The sequence below is a fragment of the Melozone crissalis genome, unplaced genomic scaffold (assembly GCF_028551555.1).
Source record: "Melozone crissalis strain CALT ecotype California unplaced genomic scaffold, PUWL_Pcris_2 ptg000110l_1, whole genome shotgun sequence".
Taxonomy (NCBI): domain Eukaryota; kingdom Metazoa; phylum Chordata; class Aves; order Passeriformes; family Passerellidae; genus Melozone; species Melozone crissalis.
In genome coordinates, this window is record NW_026535887.1 from 1938509 (window position 1) to 1962341 (window position 23833).

The 23833-nt window shown below is 46.6% G+C and overlaps 1 protein-coding gene across 4 annotated transcripts in view; it reads right to left on the reverse strand.

Moving 5' to 3' along the window:
- PODXL (podocalyxin like) overlaps nt 1–14998 on the reverse strand; it is a 45424-nt gene extending 30426 nt beyond the window's left edge. For all 4 annotated transcript variants that reach the window (XM_054292404.1, XM_054292403.1, XM_054292402.1 and 1 more), the window contains exon 1: nt 14925–14998. In XM_054292404.1, the coding sequence (XP_054148379.1) occupies nt 14925–14976 (52 nt within the window). In that variant the 5' untranslated portion in view covers nt 14977–14998. The remainder of the gene's footprint in view (nt 1–14924) is intronic.
- Nucleotides 14999–23833: the final 8835 nt, after the last annotated feature.

The window sequence follows — 23833 nt, forward strand, 5'->3', positions numbered from 1 at the left end:
AGCAAAGGAAGCAGGAAGGAAGAAGGAGCTGCATCCCCTCCCTGCTGCTAATCATCCTCCTCTTCCTCCTAAGAGAGGCCATCAGGTCTGCAAATACCAGGCTGAGTTCTCACCTTGGAGGGCATCCACAGCTCTGGGTACAGGAGGGAGCTGTGGGGCTGGGCTTGATGGTAATATCCCAATTCCTTTGCTTCTGGGGTGACAGACACCAGGTCCTGCTTTGCGCTCAGCAGGGAAACTCTGACACATCAGCTTGGGCATTTCCTTTAGGAAACTGGACTCATGGTGGGGATGGAGATGGGAGGAGAGGGCAGGGACATGATGGGAGCCACAGAAAGCCACCAGCAGAGCAGAGGAGAGGGGGGCACTGAGCTGGGATTCAGTGGGTGCTGCTGGTGGTAATCCTGGAGCTGGAGCCCCTGCTCTGGTGAAGGCTGCAGCTGCATGAACATTCCTGGCATGTTTGCAAGTGATCCCTGGCCAAATCAAAGCATGGCTTTCCTGCCAAAACTACCTGGAGACAGCATCCTGATTACAGCTAGGCAGAAAAGAGCTGAAAAATCCCCACACACATGTCAAATGTGCATTTGGAGAAGCACAATCAGCTGTGCAAAAATACCCTCTCACTGCCCTGAGCCCATCTCCTCCTGACATCTCTGGAAATTATTCTCTAATTGGATAAAATGATGCTGGACACCACTCAGAAATCAAGCCCTGAGCCTGCTGACCATGGAGGCAAGAAAGAGCTGAGCCATCAAAAACAAATGACAACTTCCAGCAATGCTCATTGATAATTCTCAGTAATTGACTGTTGTTTGCTTTAAATTCTTAGCAACTGATTGCTTTAAATAATTAATTAGTTACAAGCCCATGTACTGCAGACGCTGCTCTGTGGTGCAGGCCTGCTCCTGGCCGTGGTGGCTGGCACAGAATCACAGAATGGTTTGCACTGGAAGAGACCTTGAAGATCATCTCGTTCCAGCCCTCCTGCCATGGGCAGGGACACCTCCCACTAGACCAGAACTCCACTCAGCCTGGCCTGAAATTGCTCTGCTTCTCCATCACCAGTCCCTCCCAGTACCCAGACCTCTCAATGTGGGCCACAGAGTCACTGATGAGAGGCTGAAACGCTCAAATGATGCATTTGAAACTTCCTTTGCCCAGGAAGTTTCTGCACAGCAGAGCAGCCAAAGAAATAGAATATGTAATGGAATCCAGGCCCTGCATTTTGGGACTAAGGATGATGCAGCAGATGGCCAAGTCCTGTGCTGCTGCAGGATTCAAACCAGCCCTCCCAAACAGAAGCAGAAACAATGTTGGAGGAAAGCAAGGTGTGGAGCAAATCCCCTTCTTGCTAACCCTAACCCTAACCCTGGTGCTTGGAGGGCAGCCCAAACGTGTGATGGAGATGAGTTACAGCATCAGGACGTTTAGATGCTGGCCCTCATCCCTGGGAAGATAGCTCAAATCCAAATCCAAGCAGATCCAAAAGCTGATCCTTATTGCTACAGAACAAATTCCTTGTTCCTAATCTAGATTATCAAGCAGAGAGCTCCTTCTCTCCCCACTCTTGGCAGTTTCATGGCAACAGCCATCTCTTGAACAGACTGAGAAAATTTGCAACTCTTTGGCTTTGGGAAGTCCCGAGAGATGCAGGTGGCACCAAGTTCCTGTAACAAGCCATTTCTTGCCTTTTTTGAGGAGAAAAATGGGAAATCTGCCCACAGGCACAACTGTCCATCTCAGCAAGAAATAGTCTTGGTACTTAAAACAGGGGCTGGGAGATCCAAGGGTCTCAGAAATAAACATTTCCTCCAATATTTCTTCTATTTCCTTTCTAAAAAAAAATTCCTCTAAGAAATAAATTCCTGAGGCAGGAATGCTTCTTATTTCTTCAGACAGAGACTGTGAGCATCTGATCTTGTCAGATTTGAGCAGAGACAAAACCTTAGCACCCCTTCTCTCTCCTGTTCCTCTGTGGGGTGAGTGCCTCTGCTCAGACTGAGTTGAAATCTTTGCAGGAACAGCTCATGGGCTGCACTTTTCTTACCCTCCCTGTAACTGTGATGAGTGTCAGCCTTCAGGATGGGAGTAAATAAATAAATATATTAATTAGTTAATTATTAATTAAGTAATAAGTAGAGTGGGATCCCAAAACCCAGCCTCAAAGGCAGTTCCCCTACAGAGGTTTCCTTGTGCTGCTCCTCCTCGCCCATCCACTTTATCAACACTCCTCTTCCAGCACCTCAGGGTCCCAATCTGACCAGCCAAGACAGAGATAAACCCCTGCGCCAAAACTGCTTCTGAGCTGGATTAGGAGGGAACCCTCCCTAAAAGGCCAGCTGGGCTCGGGGCATCCCCTGGCTGCTGCTCCCAGGGAAAGCAGCTTTACATCCATCCCCCTGCTGCCCCCACAGAGAGCCCCCTCCTAATCAAACCTCCTCCTAATCAGATTGGAGCCATCCTGCCAGACATGCAAAAGGCTCTCACGGCATAAAAAGCGTGGAGCTGCAACCCTCCTCCTCCTCCTCCTCTTCCTCCTCCTGCCTCAAACACAAACACAGCCCGAAATAGCCGGCATTCCTATGGTGTGGCTGTTCCCCCAGTGCTCCCCATCAAACCCTCAAGGCACACAGAGCTTCTCTTGGTGGTTTCCTGACTTATTTTATTGTTTTTTTCTCCCCTTGCAGTATTTTATCAGGATTGGCAGTGGGATTTTTCTGTGTGAGAAAAAACAGAGATAACGGAGAGCTGCACGCAGTGGGACCACTCCAGAGCTTGGCTTTGGGCCAAAATAACCCACTGTCCACAGCACCCCATGAATTTCTCATCATGCTGGGGCTCTGCACCCATCCAGAGCCTCTCCAATTATCCATGAAATGTCCTGCAATGCTGAAAGCCTCTGTGCTGGCCAGGGATTGTGCAGAGACTCCTGCATAAGCTGCTGGTGGGGCCAGGTCACTGCTTCCATCAAGGATGCTAAAAAATGCTGGAATTTTGATTCCTAACACGATCAGGGAGGAAGAGCACTGCTCCTTTGGGGTCTTCCTGTCACACCCAAACTCCTCTAAATGCCCAGAATTTTACCAGGTGCAGCTATCAGCTACCTGTGGCCAGTTGCAGTAATAGGAACACAGGTATATATATATATATATATATATATCCTCGGTGGTTTTTTTTTAAAGCAGAAAACCATCTTTTTGCTTTCTCAACCACCAGTTTGGACTCCAGTGTTTCCTCCCCCAACCCTCTAAAGGGCATTTGTAAGTACACACATCATGACATGACATCTCCTGCTTCTCTTGCCACCAACCCAACCTCACATTTCTACTTTTCACCACCTTCCCACCACTCCACCTTGCTTGAACCACTTCTTCTGACAAAATAAAAGTTTTTTTCCCCCCTTCCCAAACTGTCTGTCCTAAATCACCCCCAGCAAGTGAAGCTGTGATTTGGAGAAACCTGGAATGGCGAGTGTGAACAGTGATGTGTGACCGGTTTTGTCCTTCACTGGGGGTTGTATTGCCCGTCCTTGTCCTCATTAGGAATTCCTCAACACCACCCTCTCCTCTACTGACCTTCTCCTGGCTGGAAAGCTCACCAGAAAATAATGTTTGGGAGTGAGATGGTGAATTACAGGCCAGGTTTTGATAAGCACTCACCATGGAAGAACTTCTCAGGAGCATGGCCATCGTGGGATGCTGCTCTTCCCAAGAGCCTGAGAGGGGTTTGGATTAAGGAAATGCAGAGTGAGGGCTGCAGGAACCTGCCCAGGGTCTGTTAGAGCATCCTCCACCTTGAGATGGGTCAAACTACAGCTTATCAAAGACATTTATTAGCCTAAACTGATGTGTTGCAGCAGAAACAGATGCGTCCTCTCATTGGAATGGCTTTGTGCAAAGAGTGATGGCAGGAGTGGCAATCACAGTCACCTCAGGATTATTTTATTTTCCTTCATTTCCTCCTCTCTGTTGCTTTAAGCAGCAAAGTTTTATTTGTTAAACTTGCTGGAGAAAATGTTGTCATGTTGGATCAGCAAGAAAACACATCAGAACAGGCTGGATGAGCCTGGATGAGCCACAATCCATCAAGCCCAAATATCTCCCTAATTTTTGGGAGATTTTATCATCTAGCACCAAAAAGAACATTAAATATATTGCAGTGAGACCAAACCCAACCAGGACACCCGTGGCACTTGAGGAACTCAGCTTTTCCAGCACTTAGTGGGGCTGGATTTGGATATGAGACAAAAACAGGGCGGTCAATTAAAGGAAGTTTTGTCAATTTTTGTTTCTCTTTAATTGCTTTCTGCCTACACTATGGGCAGACATCCAGGGTATCCAGACATGGGATAGTCAGTCCCATTTAGACAATCAAAAGTTATTTGCATAAGCCTCAGCTATCCACTGAAATTCCCTCTCCAAGTCAAGGAGAAACACATTCAGCTGCTCCACCAACAGTTAATTCCAAACTGCAAAAACAACTGGAAACCAGCAGCTGAAAAATAAAATAGTTTCCTCTCCCATTTTAAACAGTAAAAGTGAATTTTAAGAGAATGACTCCTGTTTATTTGAAACCCTCAAGGGACACAGAACAATTCATTTCAGTCACTAACTCCATCACAGATTGACACTGGAGATTTGCTCAGTGAATTGCTTAGCACTAAACTGAAAATTTTGTTGAAAAGTTTATTGCATAAGGTACCCAAGGTCCTCGGTTATTTGATGTATCTTAAAGGAATTGTAAATGCTCTTTTGCATTTGTCAGTTTAACAGAAATTTCCTCTACAAGCAAAGAGTGATTTCCACCAATAAAGCCTAAATTAGTTTTATTCATCATTACCAAGGACAACTCCAGAGATGCATTAATTAGAGATCAAAATAGAGAGGTCTCAGGCTATAAAATTCCTTCCACAAATATGTTCAGAGTGTGCCAGCCTGGTTAGAAAATACAGCTGAAAGGCAAGAGTGGGCTGTAAATCTCCAACTTTTACAATGAGGAGAATCAGCCCTGCTTAAGGGATATAGCTATGAATTGTAAATGAAAAACATGATAAAAATCAAATCATTCAAATTATGACTTTCTCCTTCTGTATTTTAAGTCATGATTAAAATTCATCATTTAAGCCACATCAATTTAAATCAAAGCACCCTGCCATAAAATGAGGTTTTGAACCCTTTGTGAAGCTTTAATGAGAAAAAAAAGATCATTCTCCTGTTGAATGCGGTTAATGGGGATTTATTTGTGCCATTCGTGGGCAGGAACTGTCTTAGAAGCCCACAAAATCACATGGACTGAGAGCCTTGAGGGCTTTTTTTAGCCAGCTGGGAAAATTTTAAGGAAACAAAATAATTGTCTATAATAGGGTGTTGCATTAATCTCTAAACTTTCATTTTCCGCAGCATTCCGTGTACTGTACAGGACAGGAAAATTTATTCTTTATGTCAAAGAGATCAGCACCTCTCCTTGGCTTTTTGGTATGGGAATGACCCTGAGCCTTGGGAAAGTGGAGGTGATGGGGAGATTAAATCCTGCACACTTGAAATTTGGGCTCAAGGCTGTGAATTTTGCTCTCTGGCTTCACAGCTGACAAAATGCCCTGTCCCATTTTGCTTATCTTTTGTCCTGGCTGTCTCTCAGTTGGATCAGGATTTCTGGGAGCCCCAGAATTGCTGGTTCCTCCCATTTGCAGCACAGGTATCACAGCTTTTCTTTGCCACACAGGATTTTGGGGAGTTTATGGCAATGCTGTGATTTGGTATAAATTTATGTGCTCTTAGAATGAGGCAGCGGAGAGCACAAACATTTCTTGGCATTTGTCAAACCAGATCAGGGTGCTGATCCATCTGAAAATGAGACCAATGTTAGAAGGAAAAAGCCAACAAAAAAGAAAATAAAATAGGAGGAGGCTGTTTTCTGCTTTTACTGCGTGTTGCTACTTTCTCCGCTTTGCCAAGAGAAACCCACAGGAACAAATTCTTGTTTGTTTATTTATTGTTTTTATTCCTTCAGGCTCCAAAAAACGAACCAGGTCGCCAGCAGAGAGTGATGGCTGCAAGAAATGCATGATGAGAATACTGATTTGGAGTTCTGCAATCACAACCTGCTTTGAGGCTGCTCCTTTATCAACTGACTCAGTACGTGGTAAAAAACTTGCTTCCCTTACCTGTGCTTTAAACATTTCTTCTGTTGCTTGATTAATTAGAAATGTCCAGCGAGGACAACTTTATTGCTTATTTAATGTGGATATTGATATAGATATAGACACATATAGATATAGATTAGATATATCTCAAGGACCTTGGTTTCTTGATGCTGTTCCAGTACAACCACTGCTAACCAGATCCGTGCTGGCACAGAGCATCTCTTAAATTACTCTGTTTTTTCTCACAGTCAGGGCTCACAGCATTTTGATAAGCAGCACATAATAGTCACCCTGAGAGCTCTCCACTTTCCGCAGCCTGCAGCACTATCATTTAAACTTTTCTCTTTTTTTTTTCCCCATTTGCCTACGTGGTGGAATGTCTTATCTTGCCCTCCTGCCTTTAGACTCCAGGGAGGGGGGGAAAAAAAAAGTGGTCTTTGCTATTAGGTTTCAAAGAAGCACTTTCTCAAACAGAGTTTCTCCAAGCCTTTCTGAAGAGCCTTTCAAGTCCCCTTTGTCCAAGTTAGAAATTGGGTATTTTTCACTTTGCCTGCATCCAGCAGAAGCCACTTAGAATAAAAGTTTAACAAGGCTGTCTCCTCATTTCTCTACAATAGATCTAATATATATTTAAGTATTAGGGCTTAATTTCTAAGCCAATTTCTACTTTCTCCTCCAGTTAAATTTGCCAAAATCAATTAAGACTGAGAGAGAAAATTTCAGCCTTTGCCATTAATAACCGAGGCCTTATTCTTCCACTGCAAAATGACCTTCCTTCCCCTTTCACCACCCTCATCAGCCATGTGGCCTAAGACCAAAGCGCTCTGCACACAGAGCCTGTGAAACAGAGAAAAAGCCACTGGATTAATCCAATTTTATTCAGGATGATAAGAATATGAACCAGACCTCAAAGAAACATCTAAAATGGGACTGACTCAGAAAGAAAAAAATTCCCTTTTCAGTTTTGGAGAAGCTTTTAACTCAGATCCCATCTCTGCCCATTTCTAAGGATCTGTCCTGCACCTGACAACAGGCACAGATTTGGTTTTTAAACCCAAGGACCATGTTCTTCTTATTTGCCTGTTCATTTTGCAGCCTTTAGGGTGCACTCCTGACCCACCAGCAAGAAGTTAGTCCAAATCCCAAAACCAATTTTGTTTTTTTCACATTTTTGAGTGTATACAGAGAGTGTTACACAATATAAGTGTTTCCAGGGGCAGATCCTGGATATTTTTGGTGCAACATCAGACCATGTTGGGGAGCATTTATGGAAACAAGCATCTCTAGTGGACAAATCATCCCAAGACCCATCTGAATTGCCTTCAGAAGACATAGCTGGATTCAAGGATAACTCAGCTTCAACCTTGAAGACCTTAGTTAAATATCTGAACCTCCATGGCCTTACCTTGGGTCCCTCAGTGGGAGGAAAAGGCAGAAGAATCACACCGTGACTCCAATTTTCCCTTCCTCCCCAAGTCCAGTCATCCCAGTTTGCCCAAACTGGAACCCGTCCCCACCCAGCCCCAAGACACAGAACCTTGGATGTTATTCACAAGTGGAGCCTTGCTGAAAGCCAGATCTCAGCCTGGCCTGTTCCCTTCCCTCTGCTGCTCATTTTGGATGCACATCCAAAAGCAGATATTCCAGCAGCGCTAGAGTTCCCATTGCCCAAAAGAAAGGTTCACTCCTATTCCTTCCCCCTCCTGCTCTCTGCTGGGTGCTGTGGCACCACACTGAGTGGATTTTAATAAGTTGTTTGAATTCTCCTTGTGTCCTTGCAATGCTTTGTCACCAAAGTGTCACCGGTGTCTGCTGAGAGCGCCTGGCCCGCGGCCAAGCCAGGCGTGAGACACACGTTATTTACGGGGCAGAAAAGGTGCCTGCAGCATGCAGAGCTGCAGGGATGCAAAGATTTGCTAAACAGGCACATCTGGTGGTGAGAAAACTTCCATCAGCAAGACCTGGGACCCAACAGGCAGGTGAGTAATGAAGGATGTTGGTGCTTTTGGAGTCTGAGCGGCTTTGCTTTGATGCTTCAGGTTTGAGCTTTCAGGGGGGAAAATGATGCCTCAGGTTTGAGCTTTTGTATTTTTCACATTCTGTGCTGCTTTAGTCTGTAGGTCTGAGCTTCCCATTATGGGATGGTGAGCTCTGTGCACAGAGCAGGGAGACAAAACAATTCCTGCTCCAGCTGGGCACCAAGGACAAATGACCCAAATCTCAGCCCAGGAGCACAAACCCCGTGGGCTGCAGAGAGAAAAACAAGCAGGGTGGGACTGCCTGGGCTAAAGCTGGGATGGGACAATGAACTGCAAGGTGCAAATGGAGCAGAACTGATCCCAGGGAGAGACCCCGGGAGCGCTCGTGCATTTTGGGGCCATTTTGGTTCATCTTGGGTGCAGCCCTGGCTGGGCTCTGGTGCTGCCCAAGGTAGATCCATTGAGGCCTTTTAATAAATCCCTACTTTATTATTTTAATCCATCTAGTCTTTGTTCTAGCTCAGCCTTCCCAAGGCATCCGTTTCACCTCTTGAAGGAGAGAGGGTTTTTTTTCTCTTTAGGGTATCTGGCATTTTCTGGTTCCCAGTGGATTTCAGCAACATTCAGTGCCTAAGGCTGGCTCTAAGACACACAACAGGTCAAATCAAGTGTGTATGGGCATGTGACCCTCAAAAAATCACCCTAAATAAGCCACCACAGAGCTCTACACTCCCTAAAGTCATGAAAGGTACTGTTGGCATTTTCCAAGATTCCCACCAATAATCACTATTTCCAGCATTATTTGCAATTCAAAGCCAGCAGGTAACTTGAAACAGGTTTAGTCATCTTTGAAGGAACCTCAGCTTTACTGTGAGGGTGGACAGGCCCTGGTACAGGGTACCCAGAGCAGCTGTAGCTGCCCCTGGATCCCTGGAAGTGCCCAAGGCCAGGCTGAACAGGGCTTGGAGCAACCTGGGATGGTGGAAGGTGTCCCTGCCATGGAATCATGGAATCAATAGTAGGAAAAGACCTCTAGGAACATTAAGTCCATTAAGTCATTAAGCTAACATGCCAGGTGCCCCACTAAACCATGTCCCTAAGCACCACATCTACACTTTTGAACACTACTTGGTGCTATTTGTACCACAGCAGCCCCAGCTGAGAGAATCCCCCCTGTCCCTGACCACTCACTGCAGAGTCTGGGCAACAAACACTTGAAAAATAGAGAGAGGAACTCCACACAGCAGTTCTTTAAACAGCATTTCACCTCTTCAGTTTATAGCTGAAAAAAAATCTTATATGATTTTTGTACAGTAACAAGGAAGATTATCTATTTCTCCACAGCTCTATCTTCTCAGACAGGGCTTTTTAGCACAAAAATTAGCATCTTTTTGGATAAAAATTAGCATCTTTTTGAGCACCTCTGGAGCTGTCATATGAGCAGAGCACATCCCTCCTGCCTGTTTGCAGTGGATCTGTGTATTCCTCAAGGATCCCCAGAGCAAAACACTGCAAGGCTTCAGCCCAGCACAACAACAAATATATAATTAGAGCACTCAAAACCCAATGAAGCTCAGAAAAAACTGTCCCCAAACAACAAAGCACTGGAGGAAGCACCTCTGGGGTGTAGGACACCATCCCACCTGGCAGTTCAGGGAAAAAAATAAGGATTAAAAAAAAAAGAAAAGTGTCAAACAGAGAGGTTTTTGGGGGAGATGGGTGCCACATCCCCAAAGGAGCTGCAAGACCCCAGTGGAGAATCAAGGGGTCTTGATTCTCAAGTGATTCTCAATCAAACTCACAAACTGCAAGTGAAACACTTCATGGATTTGTTTGGCAATTCCCAGCCTAAAGGAACTGCTCTCTGCAACATGGAGTATTTGGCAAAGCCCTGGGGGTGGCAAAGGACTGAGCACAGGTAGCTGGAGAACAAGAAATGCCAGATGACTTTGTGTGTGCGTTGCTTAGAGAGTGGGAAAGGAGAGAGAGAAAAAATAGCAAAAAAAAAAAAAAAGGCAGCAAGGTTTGCTCAGGACCTCTGTGTGAAGGAAAGGGCAGGCATTGCAAGAATTCAGAAACAACATCCTTAGGTGGAGATGGGCCAGTGGTGGAAGGGGCTGAGCACGTAAACAGGCTGAGGAGCAGGAAGCTGCCAGGAGCGTGTGAAAGCTCCGCAGAGGCTGCTGAGATTTCCCATGCCTGCACACGGGGAACGGACCCAACCGGGCCACCCGGATTCCTGCAGGGCTCAAACCCTCCCGTGCTGCTCTGGGGGTGGCTCCTGGTGGTGCAGGGGTGGTGTCAGGCTGGGAACAGCACTGCAGGTCGGGTGCATGCTCAGGATCACAACCTGCACGTTTCTGAGTGTCACTACTCAGCAGTGGGGAGGGAGGAATTCCTGCCCATCCTCAGGTGGGTTTGCTACTGGATGGGCATCATCCTGCCTGGGAGGGAGGAATTCCTGCCCATCCACAGGTGGGTTTGCTACAGGCATCATCCTGCCTGGAGCACCTGGAGATGAAGCTGCTGAAGGCACCTGAGCTTGGGGATTGAGCCCCTGTAGCACAGGCAGATGTTACAGCAGGACCTTGTCACAGACGTATTTTCTGAAAAGTCCTTTCCTTGGGATTTTTCCTCCTGAGAAGCCAGGAGGCCTCAGGAACAAAATGTAAACAGTGATTATCTGCTGCTGTGGAATGCAACAGGTGCGTCTGGGATTGGCCCATGTTGGATGTTTGTAATTAATGGCCAATCACAGTCAGCTGGCTCAGACTCTCTGTTTGAGCCACAAACCTTTGTTATCATTCTTTCTTTTTCTATTCTTAGCCAGCCTTCTGATGAAATCCTTTCTTCTATTCTTTTAGCATAGTTTTAATCTAATATATATCATAAAATAATAAATCAGCCTTCTGAAACATGGAGTCAGATCCTCATCTCTTCCCTCATCCTGGGACCCCTGTGAACACCGTCGCAGGACCTCATGTCCACCCTGTAAGGATAAAACCCCACTCACCCCTTCCCTGGCTCTGCAGGGCTTCAGGGGGTTCTGGGTGGAATTTAATGGTGGAATTTAAAGGTGTTTTTGCCTCATTTGCTGCATCTCTTGTACACACTCACTGTTCTAATATCCAGGGAGCAACATAAAAGCATCTCTAAAGAGCTTATTTCAAAATTTAAGAGCAGCAAGGAATGGTGGAAAATGCTGTTTTGAAGGATTTAATCAATTAATTTTAGAGAAAGATGTAACAGGATCACTTCAGAGTGTTATAGAAACAGGTCCCCACTCCTATAACATGCCTGTTTTGTCCCTATCCCTATGATATGTATTTATCACCTCATTGCGGAAAACAGAACAAAACCTTCTGAGAAAGCAAAGTCAGCTAAACTCAGCTAAATTCTGGCCAGCACAAGAAAAATTGCATGACCAGCTCCTACTTTATGCCTGTAATAATGATGCGCAGGACTTCGTGAGTCTTAATGGGAAGAGAAATCTCCTTTAAAGCCCATGCTGGCATCAGGGACAGAGAGAGGTTTATACCTGCCTGCCCCCAAAACCCTGTGAGTCCCAAGAGGAACAGGAAAAAACAAGGAGCAGGCAGAGATTTCAGCCAGAGCTGTGGGAATTCACCCCAGAGTTAAATCCCCAGGGCCCTGCCTCCACTTGTGCTTTTACCACTGGTGTGGTGAGTCCTTGGGAACACAGCAAAGGGGCCACCCAGAGCAGCATCACAGATAAAGGGGTAACATTTAGGGTGCCTAAACCCCAACAGCTCCTCTCTGCTCTTATAGAGTGATAAAACCCCCAGGATAATGGGGCACAGCCAGAGGGACCCTCACTGTCTCTAAATTACGTCCCCAAAAAGCACCCCAGAGCTCATGCTGGTGGGTTTAGACCTTATAGAGGTGCAGACAGGGAGACAAAATACACGTTTTATAGGGAAAACCATACCCAAAGTGCTACCCCAGCCTCCCTGCAAATGCTGGGAGCAGATATTTCCATCCACCAGCATGAATGATCATCCCCCATCACAAGCCTTTAGAGCGACTCCCAGGAATTAAATCAGTATATTGCACGGCTCCAGTTCCTTTCATCCAGGAATCTTCAAGTGATTTACAAACAATCCTTTAATTAAGCCTCCCAAACAGCCCTCGGGGTGGTGTTTCTGTGTCTGTGCAGGGAATCCAAGGCTTTGCACGGCTAAAATGGCAAAACCTTGCAAAACTCTTATCAAAGTTCCTCCGAGACAAAATATCCCACAAGAGTCTCTCTGCTTTGACGCTGATTCTAAAACCCCCTCTGGTTAAACATTTTTTTTCTCCTCTGGGGACATGGCCCCAATTGCCTCCTCCTGCCCGTGTCAGGATTAGTATTCAATGGGTAAAATGTTTGTTTTTTTAAACGCACGCCTCTGACAGCTCATCCACAAACACGAACTCCCAGTACCAGGGAACTCTCAGTGCTGGGGAGGTGGCCTGGGAATTCAGCTTTGGGAATAATGAAAAGCTGTGTTTTGGCAACAAGGGTTCCAAACCCATCAATCTGTGCCTTGCTTTGAGCCCGGTGCTTGATCTCTGGTAAAAACCCTTCCTGCCCTTTTTTGCCCCCAGGACAGGTTTGAGCTGCGGCTCTTTTGCATCCCCTGAGAATAATAAGCATTTTTTGTCCCTTCCTGATGCAATTTTGGTGGTAATATAAGATGCAGTGTGGAGAAAGAATAAATAAAATAAAATATCCCATGAAGATGCTGTAATGGGTAACTCTGAGCCTCTCTCCAGCTGGTGGAATTTAAAGATGTTTTTGCCTAATGCCACATTTGCTGCATCTCTTGCACACACTGACTCGGCCTTGTCTAAAGCTGATTTTCTTCTGATTTAAGCGAGGATATAAAGAGGAATCTCTGCAGAATCAGAGGATTGGGATGTACAAGCCTGGAAATCAGTATTTCTAAGGAAATTGCTGTATGCCAGAGAGCTGCTTTTAAAAACTTCATCAACCTTGGGCTGGTTCTGCTCTGCCCCACACACAGAAGTCACCTTCCAAAAAGCAGCTCTGAAATCCCCAACTCTCATTTCACATCCAAATCATTAGGTTCCATCCCAGTCATTATTTCCTAAGACACCCAAAATATTACAGCTCAACTTACAAACCCTACTTCTTCCCATCTAAGGAGGAAGGGGAAAAATAGATGAATTTTAGGCTTTGAGGAACTCAGATAATCACCGCAGATTCCAGTTTTGGAGTTAAGCACTGCTGGGACTCTGAGCAAAACTCAGCAAAGAGGGATGTCTATCTTGGCCCCTAAGGATGAAAATCCTGGTTCCAATACCCAGGGAGCAACATAAAAGCCTCTCTCAGGAGCTTATATCAAAATTTAAGAGCAGCAAGGAATGGCAGAAAACGCTGTTTTGAAGGATTTAATCAATTAATTTTTAAGAAAGATGTAATGGGATCACTTCAGAGTGTTATAGAAACAGGTCCACACACTACAAGCCTGTTTTGCCCCAATCCCAGTGTATTTATCACCTCATTTCGGAAAACAGAACAAAACCTTCTGAGAAGGCAAAGTCAGCTAAACTCAGCTAAATTCTGGCCAGCACAAGAAAAATTGCATGAACAGCTCCTACTTTATGCCTGTAGTAATGATGCTCAGGGCTTCGTGAGTCTTAATGGGAAGAGAAATCTCTTTTAAAGCCCATGTTGGCATCAGGGACAGAGAGAGGTTTACACCTGCCTGCCCCCCAAACCCCTTGAGTCCCAAGAGGAACAGGAGAAAACAAGGAGCAGGGAGAGATTTCATCCAGAGCTGTGGGAATTCACCCCAGAGTTAAATCCCCAGGGCCCTGCCTCCACTTGTGCTTTTACCTCCGGAGCATCCCCCAGCTTTTGTTACCTTGAATAAAAGCACATTCAGCTCTGCAGAGGCTCTTCTGGGAGGCGGGAGTTGGAGCACGATTTCATTATTTTATTTTATTTTATTTTATTTTATTTTATTTTATTTCATTTTATATTTTATTTTATTCTATTATTTTTTCATTTTTTTCATTTCACTCAATTATTTTATTTTAATATTTCATTTTATTATTTTATTTTATGGTTTTTTTGCACCTCCCTCTCCTTGCCTGATTACAAGGAAGAAATGCCCCACTCCTCCCTACCTTTATTCACTCTGGAAAGCATCAGTGCCTTTCCTTTCCCTGCTACTTTTCCATGTGGTTTATGGCCAGTTATCCACCAAAACACCCTACCAGAGCACCACAACTCCCACTGCGAGCCCCAACACTACCGCAGCACCCCAGGAACTGTTTCCACTCACAAACCTCCCCAAGAACCCTCAGTTCCACCTTTTCCCAAACTCCACCATCAATCCCACCCGGGAATCGCTGGCTCCAGCAGCATTCCCCGCTCCTCTCCGCGCCATCTCCGCCTCCCGTTCCGCGGGTGCTGCACCTGGACCGCTGCGCGAACAGCCCAAAATCCCCCCGGCTCGATGGGATCCCAAAAGATGGGACCCGAGCGTGGGAAGCTCGGCTCTCCCCAGAGCCCCGGAGCGGGATGCGAGAGGGCAGAGCTGGAGCTCATCCCCCCGCAGACCCGAGCAGCACTGCGGCTCCGAGTTGCGCTGGCTGTGCCGATAAGAGCCGCGATAAAGCCGCGCTGGGGCTGCGGGTGCGCGCCCCGCGTCCCCCGGCTGCTGCTCCGCCAAACTCGCCAACAGTAACGGGAAAAGCGGAGCGCGGCGAGAAGGCGAGGGATGCTCGGGGCGGGGGAGAAGGCACGGGCAGAGGAGGGCGGCACTCACCGAGCAGCAGCAGCAGCAGCGGCAGCAGCGGCAGCAGCCCCGCAGCCCGCATGGTGCCTCGGCGCGGCCGTCCCGGCGCGGCTCCCGGCGCTCTCTCCCGGCGGGGCGGGCGGGCGATGCCCTCCCTCCCCCGGCCCCGGCCCCGGCCACGGCCCCGGCACCGGCCCCCCCTTCCCCCGCCGCCGGGGGAGGCGCAGGACGGCCCCGGACCGCCCCCGCCTCCGCCCCCGGCGCGGGGGGAGAGAGCGCCGGGATGGGGATGGAGATGGATGGGGACGGGAATGGGGATGGGATTGATGGGGATGGGGATGGATGGTAATGGAGGTGGGGATGGGGGTGGATGGGCATGGGCATGGGGATGGGGATGGGCATGGGGATGGGGATGGATGGGGATGGGAATGGGGATGGGGATTGATGACGATGGGGATGGGGCTGGGGATGAGGATGGGGATAGATGGGGATGGGGATAGATGGGGATGGGGATGGAGATGGGGATGGATGGGGATGGGGATTGGGATGGGGATTGATGGGGATGGGGATGGGGATGGGCAGCAAGGAGCACAGGATGCACCTGCGGAGGGGATGGGAGGTCTGGGGGAGATTTGGACTCCTCAACTTCATGGAGGAATTTGGGAGATTTCATTGGAAGTGGGAGGTTGGAGAGCATTTAAGGGGTTGTTAGCATGGAATTGTGAGGGAGGAGTTCAGAGTTCTCAACCTCATGGAGGGATTTGGGTGTTTTGTTAGAGTTGGGATGTTGGAGAGGGTTTAATGGATTTGTTAGGATGGAGGTAAGGGAGGGGGAGTTTGGGGGTTCTCAACTTCATGGAGGGATTGGATTTGGGAGGTTAGAGAGGGTTTTAAGGGGTTTGTTAGGGTGGCTGAATGGAAGATGGGGTTTGGGGCTTTCAACTTCATGGAGGGATTTGGGTATTTCATTGGACTTGGGAGGTTGGAGAGAATTTAGGGGTTTCATTGGAATTGGGAGGTTGGAGAGGGCTTGGGGTTCTTTAGGATAGAGATATGGGGGATTTGGGGTTCTCAACTGCAGGGAGGAATCTGATAGTTTTGTTGGGGTTGGAAGTTTGGAGAAGGTTTAGGGGTTTTTATTGGTATTTGGGGTTCCCAACTGCATGGAGGGATTTGGGGGTTTCGTTTGAGTTGGGAGGTTGTAAAAGGGTTTAGGGGTTTAGTTGGAGAGGGGCTTTAGGGGGATTTGGGTGTTTCTTTGGAATTAGGAGGTTAGAGAAGGCTGAGGGGTTTTGTTTGGATTGGGATTTGGGGTTGTCAACTGAATGGGGAAGTTTGAGGATTTCACTGGGATAGGGATGTGGGGTTGGGATTTGGGATTCTCAGCTGCATGGGGTTTTGTTAGAGTTGGAGGGTTGGGGAGGATTTTGGTGTTTCATTGAGGTGAGGATTTGTGGTAATGTGGGGAAGGGATTTGGGATTCTCAACTACATGGGGAGATTTGGGGGTTTCGTTGGATTTAGGACTGGATTTGGGATTTCCATTGGGATGGGGGCTTGGGGGGTGGTGGGATTCCTGCCTGCATGGGGGGTGTTTGGAATATTCATCAGGATGAAGACTTTGGAAAGATTTGGGGTTTTTGTCAGGGTGGGCTGTTTGAGGGGGGATTTGTCATTCCCATCAATGTGGGAGGATTTGGGTTTTCATTGGATTTGGAATGTTGGGGTAGATTTGGGGTTGGTTTTTATTGGAATGAGAGGAGTGAGGATGATTTGAGTGGATCATAGGAGTGATTGGGGGAGCTGAGGGTGGATTTTGGGTTTTTATCATGGTGAAAACTTGTGGGAGATTGGGAGTTTTAATCTGGATGGTGGTTTGTAAATTGATTTTGGATTCCCACTCACATGAACAAGGATTTAGGATTTTTGTTTGGATGCTGACTTGGGGATCTCTTTGGGATTCCTACCTGCATGGCAAAAATGTGTTGGTTTTATCAGGATGAGCACATGGGGGCGGATTTGGGATTTTCATCTGGATGGGGGTTTGGGGTTTGATTTCAGATTCATATCCAGGTGTGGATCACTTGAGGATTTTCATCCATATAGGGTTCATTTGGGGATCCTCAGCAGGGCTGGGGGTTTATTTGGAGTTTTCATCTGGAGGTGGGATTAATTTGGGATCACCTTCTGCACACAAACACTGACCCTTCTCTTCCCCCCAGAGAATGTGCATTTTCACAGGATGTTTTCCGGAAAAAATTTCTACCTATTTGAGAATGTCTCAAAGGAAGCCATGTACCCAAAGCATGAAGGACAAAATTATGATCAAATCTTGGCATTGCTTTATGTTGAGGCACTGAAATTGTTTTGTGGTGTTCAGGCAAGGAGTGCTCACTGCAGCTGGGAGGAGATTGAAAATAAGCTCAGGGCTTTGCACTGAATCCTCCTCTTGGCTCTGCTGGATCCAGCCAAGCCAGGAACCTTCCCAGACTGGACCCAGAGTGGGTAAAGACAACTTTCACTCCAAAAAGGACTTTTCAAACACCGTTCTCTTGATGCTTTCAGTTAAAGGTGGACTTTATTCTTGTTGCAAGCTCACCTTCAGAAGATGAGGACATGCTTGGGTTTGCTGGCTCAGCCATCCCTGCTTTGCATGTTGTCCCCAGAAAAGGTTTCTTGTCCTGATTTAACTGCTGGGTCTGTTAATAAAATTTTAGTACAAAAAGAGAAAAGAAATATAAAAATAAAAATCTGCACAAACTCTAACCAATGTAATGTACAACTTAAAAAAATCTTAAAAATCTAAAAATTAAAATAATTAAATTAATATAAAAATAACTAAACATTGAACACAAAACCCATAAATTTATATTTATCATTATGAGAGATTTTCCAGGTGCCTCAGCCCAGCCTCACCTCTTCTTGCTACAACTGTGCACTACACAGCAGCCAAAACTGTGAAACTCAAGTTGCAATAAACGAATGAAAGTGTTGGTACATATTATTAATTCTGCCAGTATCAGAGTGGCTGTTCCTTCTCCCCCTGAGGAGTATTTTTAATAACAGATCCCATTCACACACACACTCTCCCAGTTTTTGGTGTTAACTATCAAGCCAAGACAGCCCAAGGAAAAACCTGGGCTGCTCCAGTAGAACAGAGACTCTGGAATAGAGAGGAGGGAGGTGATGCTGAGCTCCTCAAACTCTCTGTTTATGGCACCAGTGCCCATAAAACACTGCAAAAATATCCTGTGGCTCATTGCCTGGGAGATGGGGCTTTCCCCAAGAGTGCTGGGTCTCCTCTCTAACTGAGGGCTGTGGGAATAACAGATAAGAACAGAGCTCCCTTGGCAGCAGCCTAAGGAAAACAGAACAGAACAGTCTGAAATCCACTAAAAAGTCAGGCTGGATTTGGTTTTATTGTGTGATGTTTGCAACTAAAGAGAGTTAGGAGAAGAATTCTGTCTGGTTGGTCCCATCAGCAGATCTGGGCTGTGCTGGTCCTTTGGTCTTGGGCAAAGACGAGGGAGCCTCACCCCCTGAGCATCTGGGTCCCTCTAGATTGCTGGTTTGGGATGGAGGCTTTCTCTTAATTATCACAAAAGGCAGCTTGGCGCTCACACAGGGAGTTTTGTGACTTCTCAGCAGACCTGTTGGACGTAACTCTTCTGTTTCCTCAAACCTTGGCTGCTGGCAATTACCATGGTGGCTGAAACAACAGCATGGCCCCCACTTCTTGGAAACTTCCAGAAACATGGAGCTGAGCCTCCTTTTGCAGGAGGGCAGCAGGAAGGTCTCCCACTATTCCTGCTGCTTTGCAGGGTACAGGCACCTTCCCACTTGTGCCAGCTCCAAATCTGCCTCTGCTGGAAAGGGGATAATTACTGAGGGTGTCAAACCAAGGCTGTGAATTATGAACAGCTGATGGCAAAAAGAAAGGGATATTTAGCATGACTGCTTTAAAAGCTGGGTGTCTGGTAAAGTACATCCCAACCATCAGCTGGGGGAAAGGTCAGGAAAAAACCCAAATTTGGGAAACTGGGCACTTTCTGGGAGTGTCAAAAAGGCATCAGTGTTTGCCAGAAAGATGGAAACAGTCATTAACACCCCAAGAAAGACATGCAGCATTGCTAACCAGGAGCTTTTTCACCCGTAGCCCAGCTCTGGAGGTTTTCCTAAATACCAAAACCACAGAGCCAGGAAATTATGTAGAGGGTTTTGCTTTCAACTCCAAACATGAATGTCTCAGAGGTGAAGGGAAACCCTTTGGAGATGGCCTGCACATCTGTCTGAGAAGTGGGAGCCAAAAATAAGAATTTGCTTTAAAATGTATTACTGACATTATGATTATTTAAAATCTCATGGGCTTAAGTGAGTCAAGTGTGTTTTTTAATTCTGACATTGATGTGGCTGCTCACAGGTTCACATTTACCTAGGTCTGTGTGTTCCAGCCAAATATTTATGTAAGGCTCTGAAAGAAGAGCACAGGGAGTCAGTGGTTTCAAGGCATGCAAGTCAGTTGGGCTGAAACCCTCTCAGGAGGAGGAGGACTCCACATGACACAAGATTTCCTTGTTGGAGAAACCTCAAAATGTTTTTGTGATTCCCCAAAGGGTACAAACACCCCATTTCTTCTGCAGTTTAGAAGTAAAGTGGACAAAGGAGAGGAAAACATAAAGTAGGAGGTGCTCTTGTGCTGGGATTAATTCCCTAAGACAGTTTTATCTCTTCTGCACCTTGTAATTCCTTCTTGGCTGCGTTCGGATTTGTCACAACATTTGACTGACATCTCTAGGCAGCCTGGCAATATTTACCCTGGCAATATTTACCTCTTCTCACAGAAAATGACCGAGGGAAGCCTGCACAGCTTGAAAATCCTCGGGCTGAGCTCCAGCTTGGGATCATTTAACTTGCCGGTAATCCGATTTCACTGAATGTCGTCACCTATCTCCTTGTGAGACCGCGCACGAAGTAATAACATTTGGAATTCAGATTTGGGGTTGAGATGGGGAAGAGGAAGGGCTGATACCTCTGATGTGAGCAACAGTGTGAGCAACAGCCTGTGGACTCCTGGGCTGAAGATCACCAGGGGCCATTTCAGGAAGGAAAGCAAAAAAAAGAAAACCCACCGAAGTCAAACTACCCTCCTTTCATCAAGAGACAAAAATACCTGTGGTCTGATGTTTGTATTTGTATTTCAGAAGATGGGGAGTCAGAAGAGTCATGTGGGAGTCTGTTCCTTAGCCTGGACCTGACCCAGGAGAAGGAAACAAAATGCAGCTTGTCTGAGGAGCAGGAATTGTCTTGAGAAAGCCAAGAACAGCCCAGGATACTGCTCACGATGCCAGTGATCTTTTCCTGAACTTCTGTGAGTGAAGAGGCAAAAATCCTATTGGTGTTCGACAAAGATTTATAAAATCCAGGTTCAGCCCTCAGTTCTGAAATAATCTCCTGATCTCAGCTGTGATTTATTTTGAAGACTTCTGTTCTTCCACTTTTCACTGCACTTGATCACTCAAACAGGTGCAATTTCTGATTCTCTTGGGTTTAACTTCCCAAGAGAAAAATCGAGGAAACTCATTTTCAGCAAGCTGCCAACGTTCCTGCTAGAGAATCTCCTGCAGTGTTTAAGTAAAGAAATGTTTCCTCATGTCCAGCCTGAACCTCTCCTGGCACAGTTTTGAATCATTCCAACATGTCCTTTCACTGGATATCAGGGAGCAGAGCTCAGCACCTCCATCTCCACCTCACCTCCTCAGGAAGGTGCAGAGACCAATTCAAACAACTCTTTTTCCAAGGCCATGGTGAGTGGATGACTCCTGCTCCAAAATCCCTCCTGTTCATCATTCCCACAAACTCCTGCAGAGGTCTGTGGGCTGTGAAGGACCAGTGGAAGACCTCTAGAAGAAATTTGGGATGGATTGCACCATTTTGCTGGACAAGGGATCAACAATACTTCCTTCTAGATGGAGCAGGGAAACTCGTTAAAGTCCCAGTCTGGATCCAGTGGGAATTTCCCAAGATGACCCTTAGGTGCAGCACACCTCTACAACATAAATATTTTCTGCCACTGCTCTCCAAACTCCAGCTCCACATCTCTTTGGAGTGGCCTTGCCACCACCTCTTCCCTTTGACAAAGATCTGCCCCCAAAAAAAGCCTGGAAGTTACCAGGGCAACCTGCAAAGGTCCGGCAGCTTGGATCATTGTTTGGGGCTGCAGCAGCCCTGAGGAATTCACTATTTGTTTTAGAGATAAAAGCTGCAACTTCCACACATTCTTCTTCAATTTCACTCTCCATTAAGTGCATTGCCCTGTCATAACAAAGCTCATTGAATTATTGGAGATGAGGGGAATTTTTCAGAGCCTGGAGTGGGGAAGGGGATGGGAAGGAGCTCGTGGTTTGTCTTTGTGGATCCCCTCCATGGAGCATTTAGGATGTGGTTGGGAATTTGTGAGGGTGCCTGGAGGACAGTAAGGGCTGGGAGTGAGGGCCAGAGGGTTGGGTTTGGTCAGGTCACCTCGGGCAAACCCCTGTTTGTGTCTCTGTCCCTGTCCTGGACTGTGTTTCGGTTGCTGTCTTCCTTGTGCTTTTTTTAGACATGGATTTAAAAAAAATAAAAAAGAGGAAAGAAGGGGTCAAATGAAAGCCTCATGTCCCAGAGTAGTGGTTGACCCCTCCAGTTCCTCCAGCACTATCAAAAATCTTATTTCCTCTTCCCCACTCCAATGTCTACTATTGGACACTGGTGCTCCCAGCTGCCTTGTGAGCACTTTCCTTCATGCCTGGTGCAAGCCATGGGTTGCTGAGACATGAATCAGCTCAGGTGACTTCCATCCCCAAAACTTCCCATCTCCATCTCCTTCCACCCCCAAACCCTCTGCCTGGATATCAGCATGGCAGAGTTGTGAATCCTGTGCCACCCCAGCACCCCAATCCTTACACTGGTGTTTGTTTGTGGTAAATTAAGGTAAGAAAGGTGCTTTTGGAAAGGGGATTCACTTCTGTAGTGGGAATTCAAGCTAGGCCAGATGAGTCACTTCTTGCAGTCAGATGAGGTGAACCCCACTCCTAAGTCTCATTTCTAATGCTCAGGTTGGTTTGGTTTTTAAAATGCCATTTTCCCTTCCAGCTCCTCAGTTTCTCAACACAAGCTCTGAGTCTCATCCTGCATCTCAACAAGATCAACAAGATGGTCATGAGCTGAGTTTATGAAAGGTTTTGATATTTACAGACAGAACATGCAGTGGAAATAATAAATGTTATTATTTCCATAAGCTAAAGCTTGGTACAGATAAACACATTTTCTCTTTTTCTTCCTCAGCTGTGAAGCGGTTTTAAACACTTTATGTGGAGCTCTCCTATTTAAAGACAAGGCTGAAAACAAACTAGGAGCTAATTGAAACACTGCTTCCCTTTTATTTTCCTGCTTCCATGTTTCAGGGAAGACTAATTTAAGGGACATTCACCCAGTTAGTGGAAATGCGTCACTCTCATCAGCAGTAATGGGAATTACAGAAGGACATTGGTTGCAGGGTTGACAAGGATGGAGCTCAATTTCCCTGCTGGAGAAGTGCAGGGACAGGAGAATTCCTGCTCGCACCAAAACCTGTGGATAAAATACTCTTCAGAAGAAGTCAGCTCCAGTTGCAAAAGAATAGCAATAAATAGCATGGGGTAAAGGGGGGATGCAGAGAGGCAGCAGGGGAAATCTCCATCCAGCCAGCTCCTCACCATTCCTGCAGTTCTGTGCAGGTGCCCACACCAGCAGCACTGCCAGCATGACAATTTTTACATGGTGTTTGAAAAGAAAAGACAGCTCAGAGCTTTCTGGAAAAGGAAAGATTATGAAGGTGTGAGATCCTGCCATCATCTCCCCTCTGCTGGTGCTGGGGCTCCCAGCAAATTGCTGACCTCAGGGAGGGTTTGTGGTGGTTTCCCTGCTGCAGCTGAGTGCTGGTGATCTGTGGTGGCTTTAACTTCTTCTGTGGCACTCAGATGTAGGATAAGTTAGGCAGGAATTATAAACCCAAATCATCCCAAATGTGGAGTCACTGCTGATTTGGCTTAAACCAAACTGCCCAGACACTGGGAAATTGTTGCCAAGAGACCTTCTGCAAACACTTCACCTTCTTGAGATTGCAGAATGCCTGCAGCCTCTACCAATAAAAAGAAATTTTCCTTTCAGCCTGGGACATTGGCAGTGAGATGGGGTTCATTAGAGCTAAGGAATATTACTGCTCTTTCTTGTGGTTCAGATCGATCTCAGAAAGCTCAAATGGATTCAAAAGCTGCCTTTTGCTCAGTGCTGTGCAAACAGGCATGGAGAGCATTCCTGTCCCAGCACAGCATAAAGCCACATCCTCTTGGCTGTGTTAAGGATGCTAATGAGGAACCTGGGGAGCTGACATTTAGTGAAGGACAATTAGCAGCATCCACAACCCTCCACCTTGGTATTTTACATCAGATGCAGCCCTGCTTCGTGCGTCAGCTTTCTGCTACCTGCAAGAGGAGGGGTTCAGCCCACAGATGCAGGAGGTGATGGCAGGGGAGTTGCTTTGTCCTAAAAATGTCAGTTTTGGCTCTCAGGTTGAGCATCCTGAAGGAGGGAGATCTGCAAGGGCACTCTGGCACTCTGCAGTGTGATGGGCTGCATCTCTACCAAGATAATAAAAAGAGAAGAGTTAAAAGCCAGAGTGGAGAGAAAAAGAAGGCAATTAAATAAAATTAATAATTAAATCCCCGGCAATCTTTGGTTTATGGCCTGGTCTCCTCTCTCCAGGGTGGCTGGTGGGAAAGTTGAGTCCAGGAGAACAATCCAGATGTGGTCTGTGTTTCACTCTGCTGAGATTAACAATAAAAGGAAATTCTGGGAAGAACAAGGGGCTGGACTGGACCTGCTCCTGTAAGAAACATGGTGGGAAGGCCCCCGTTTTGGGGA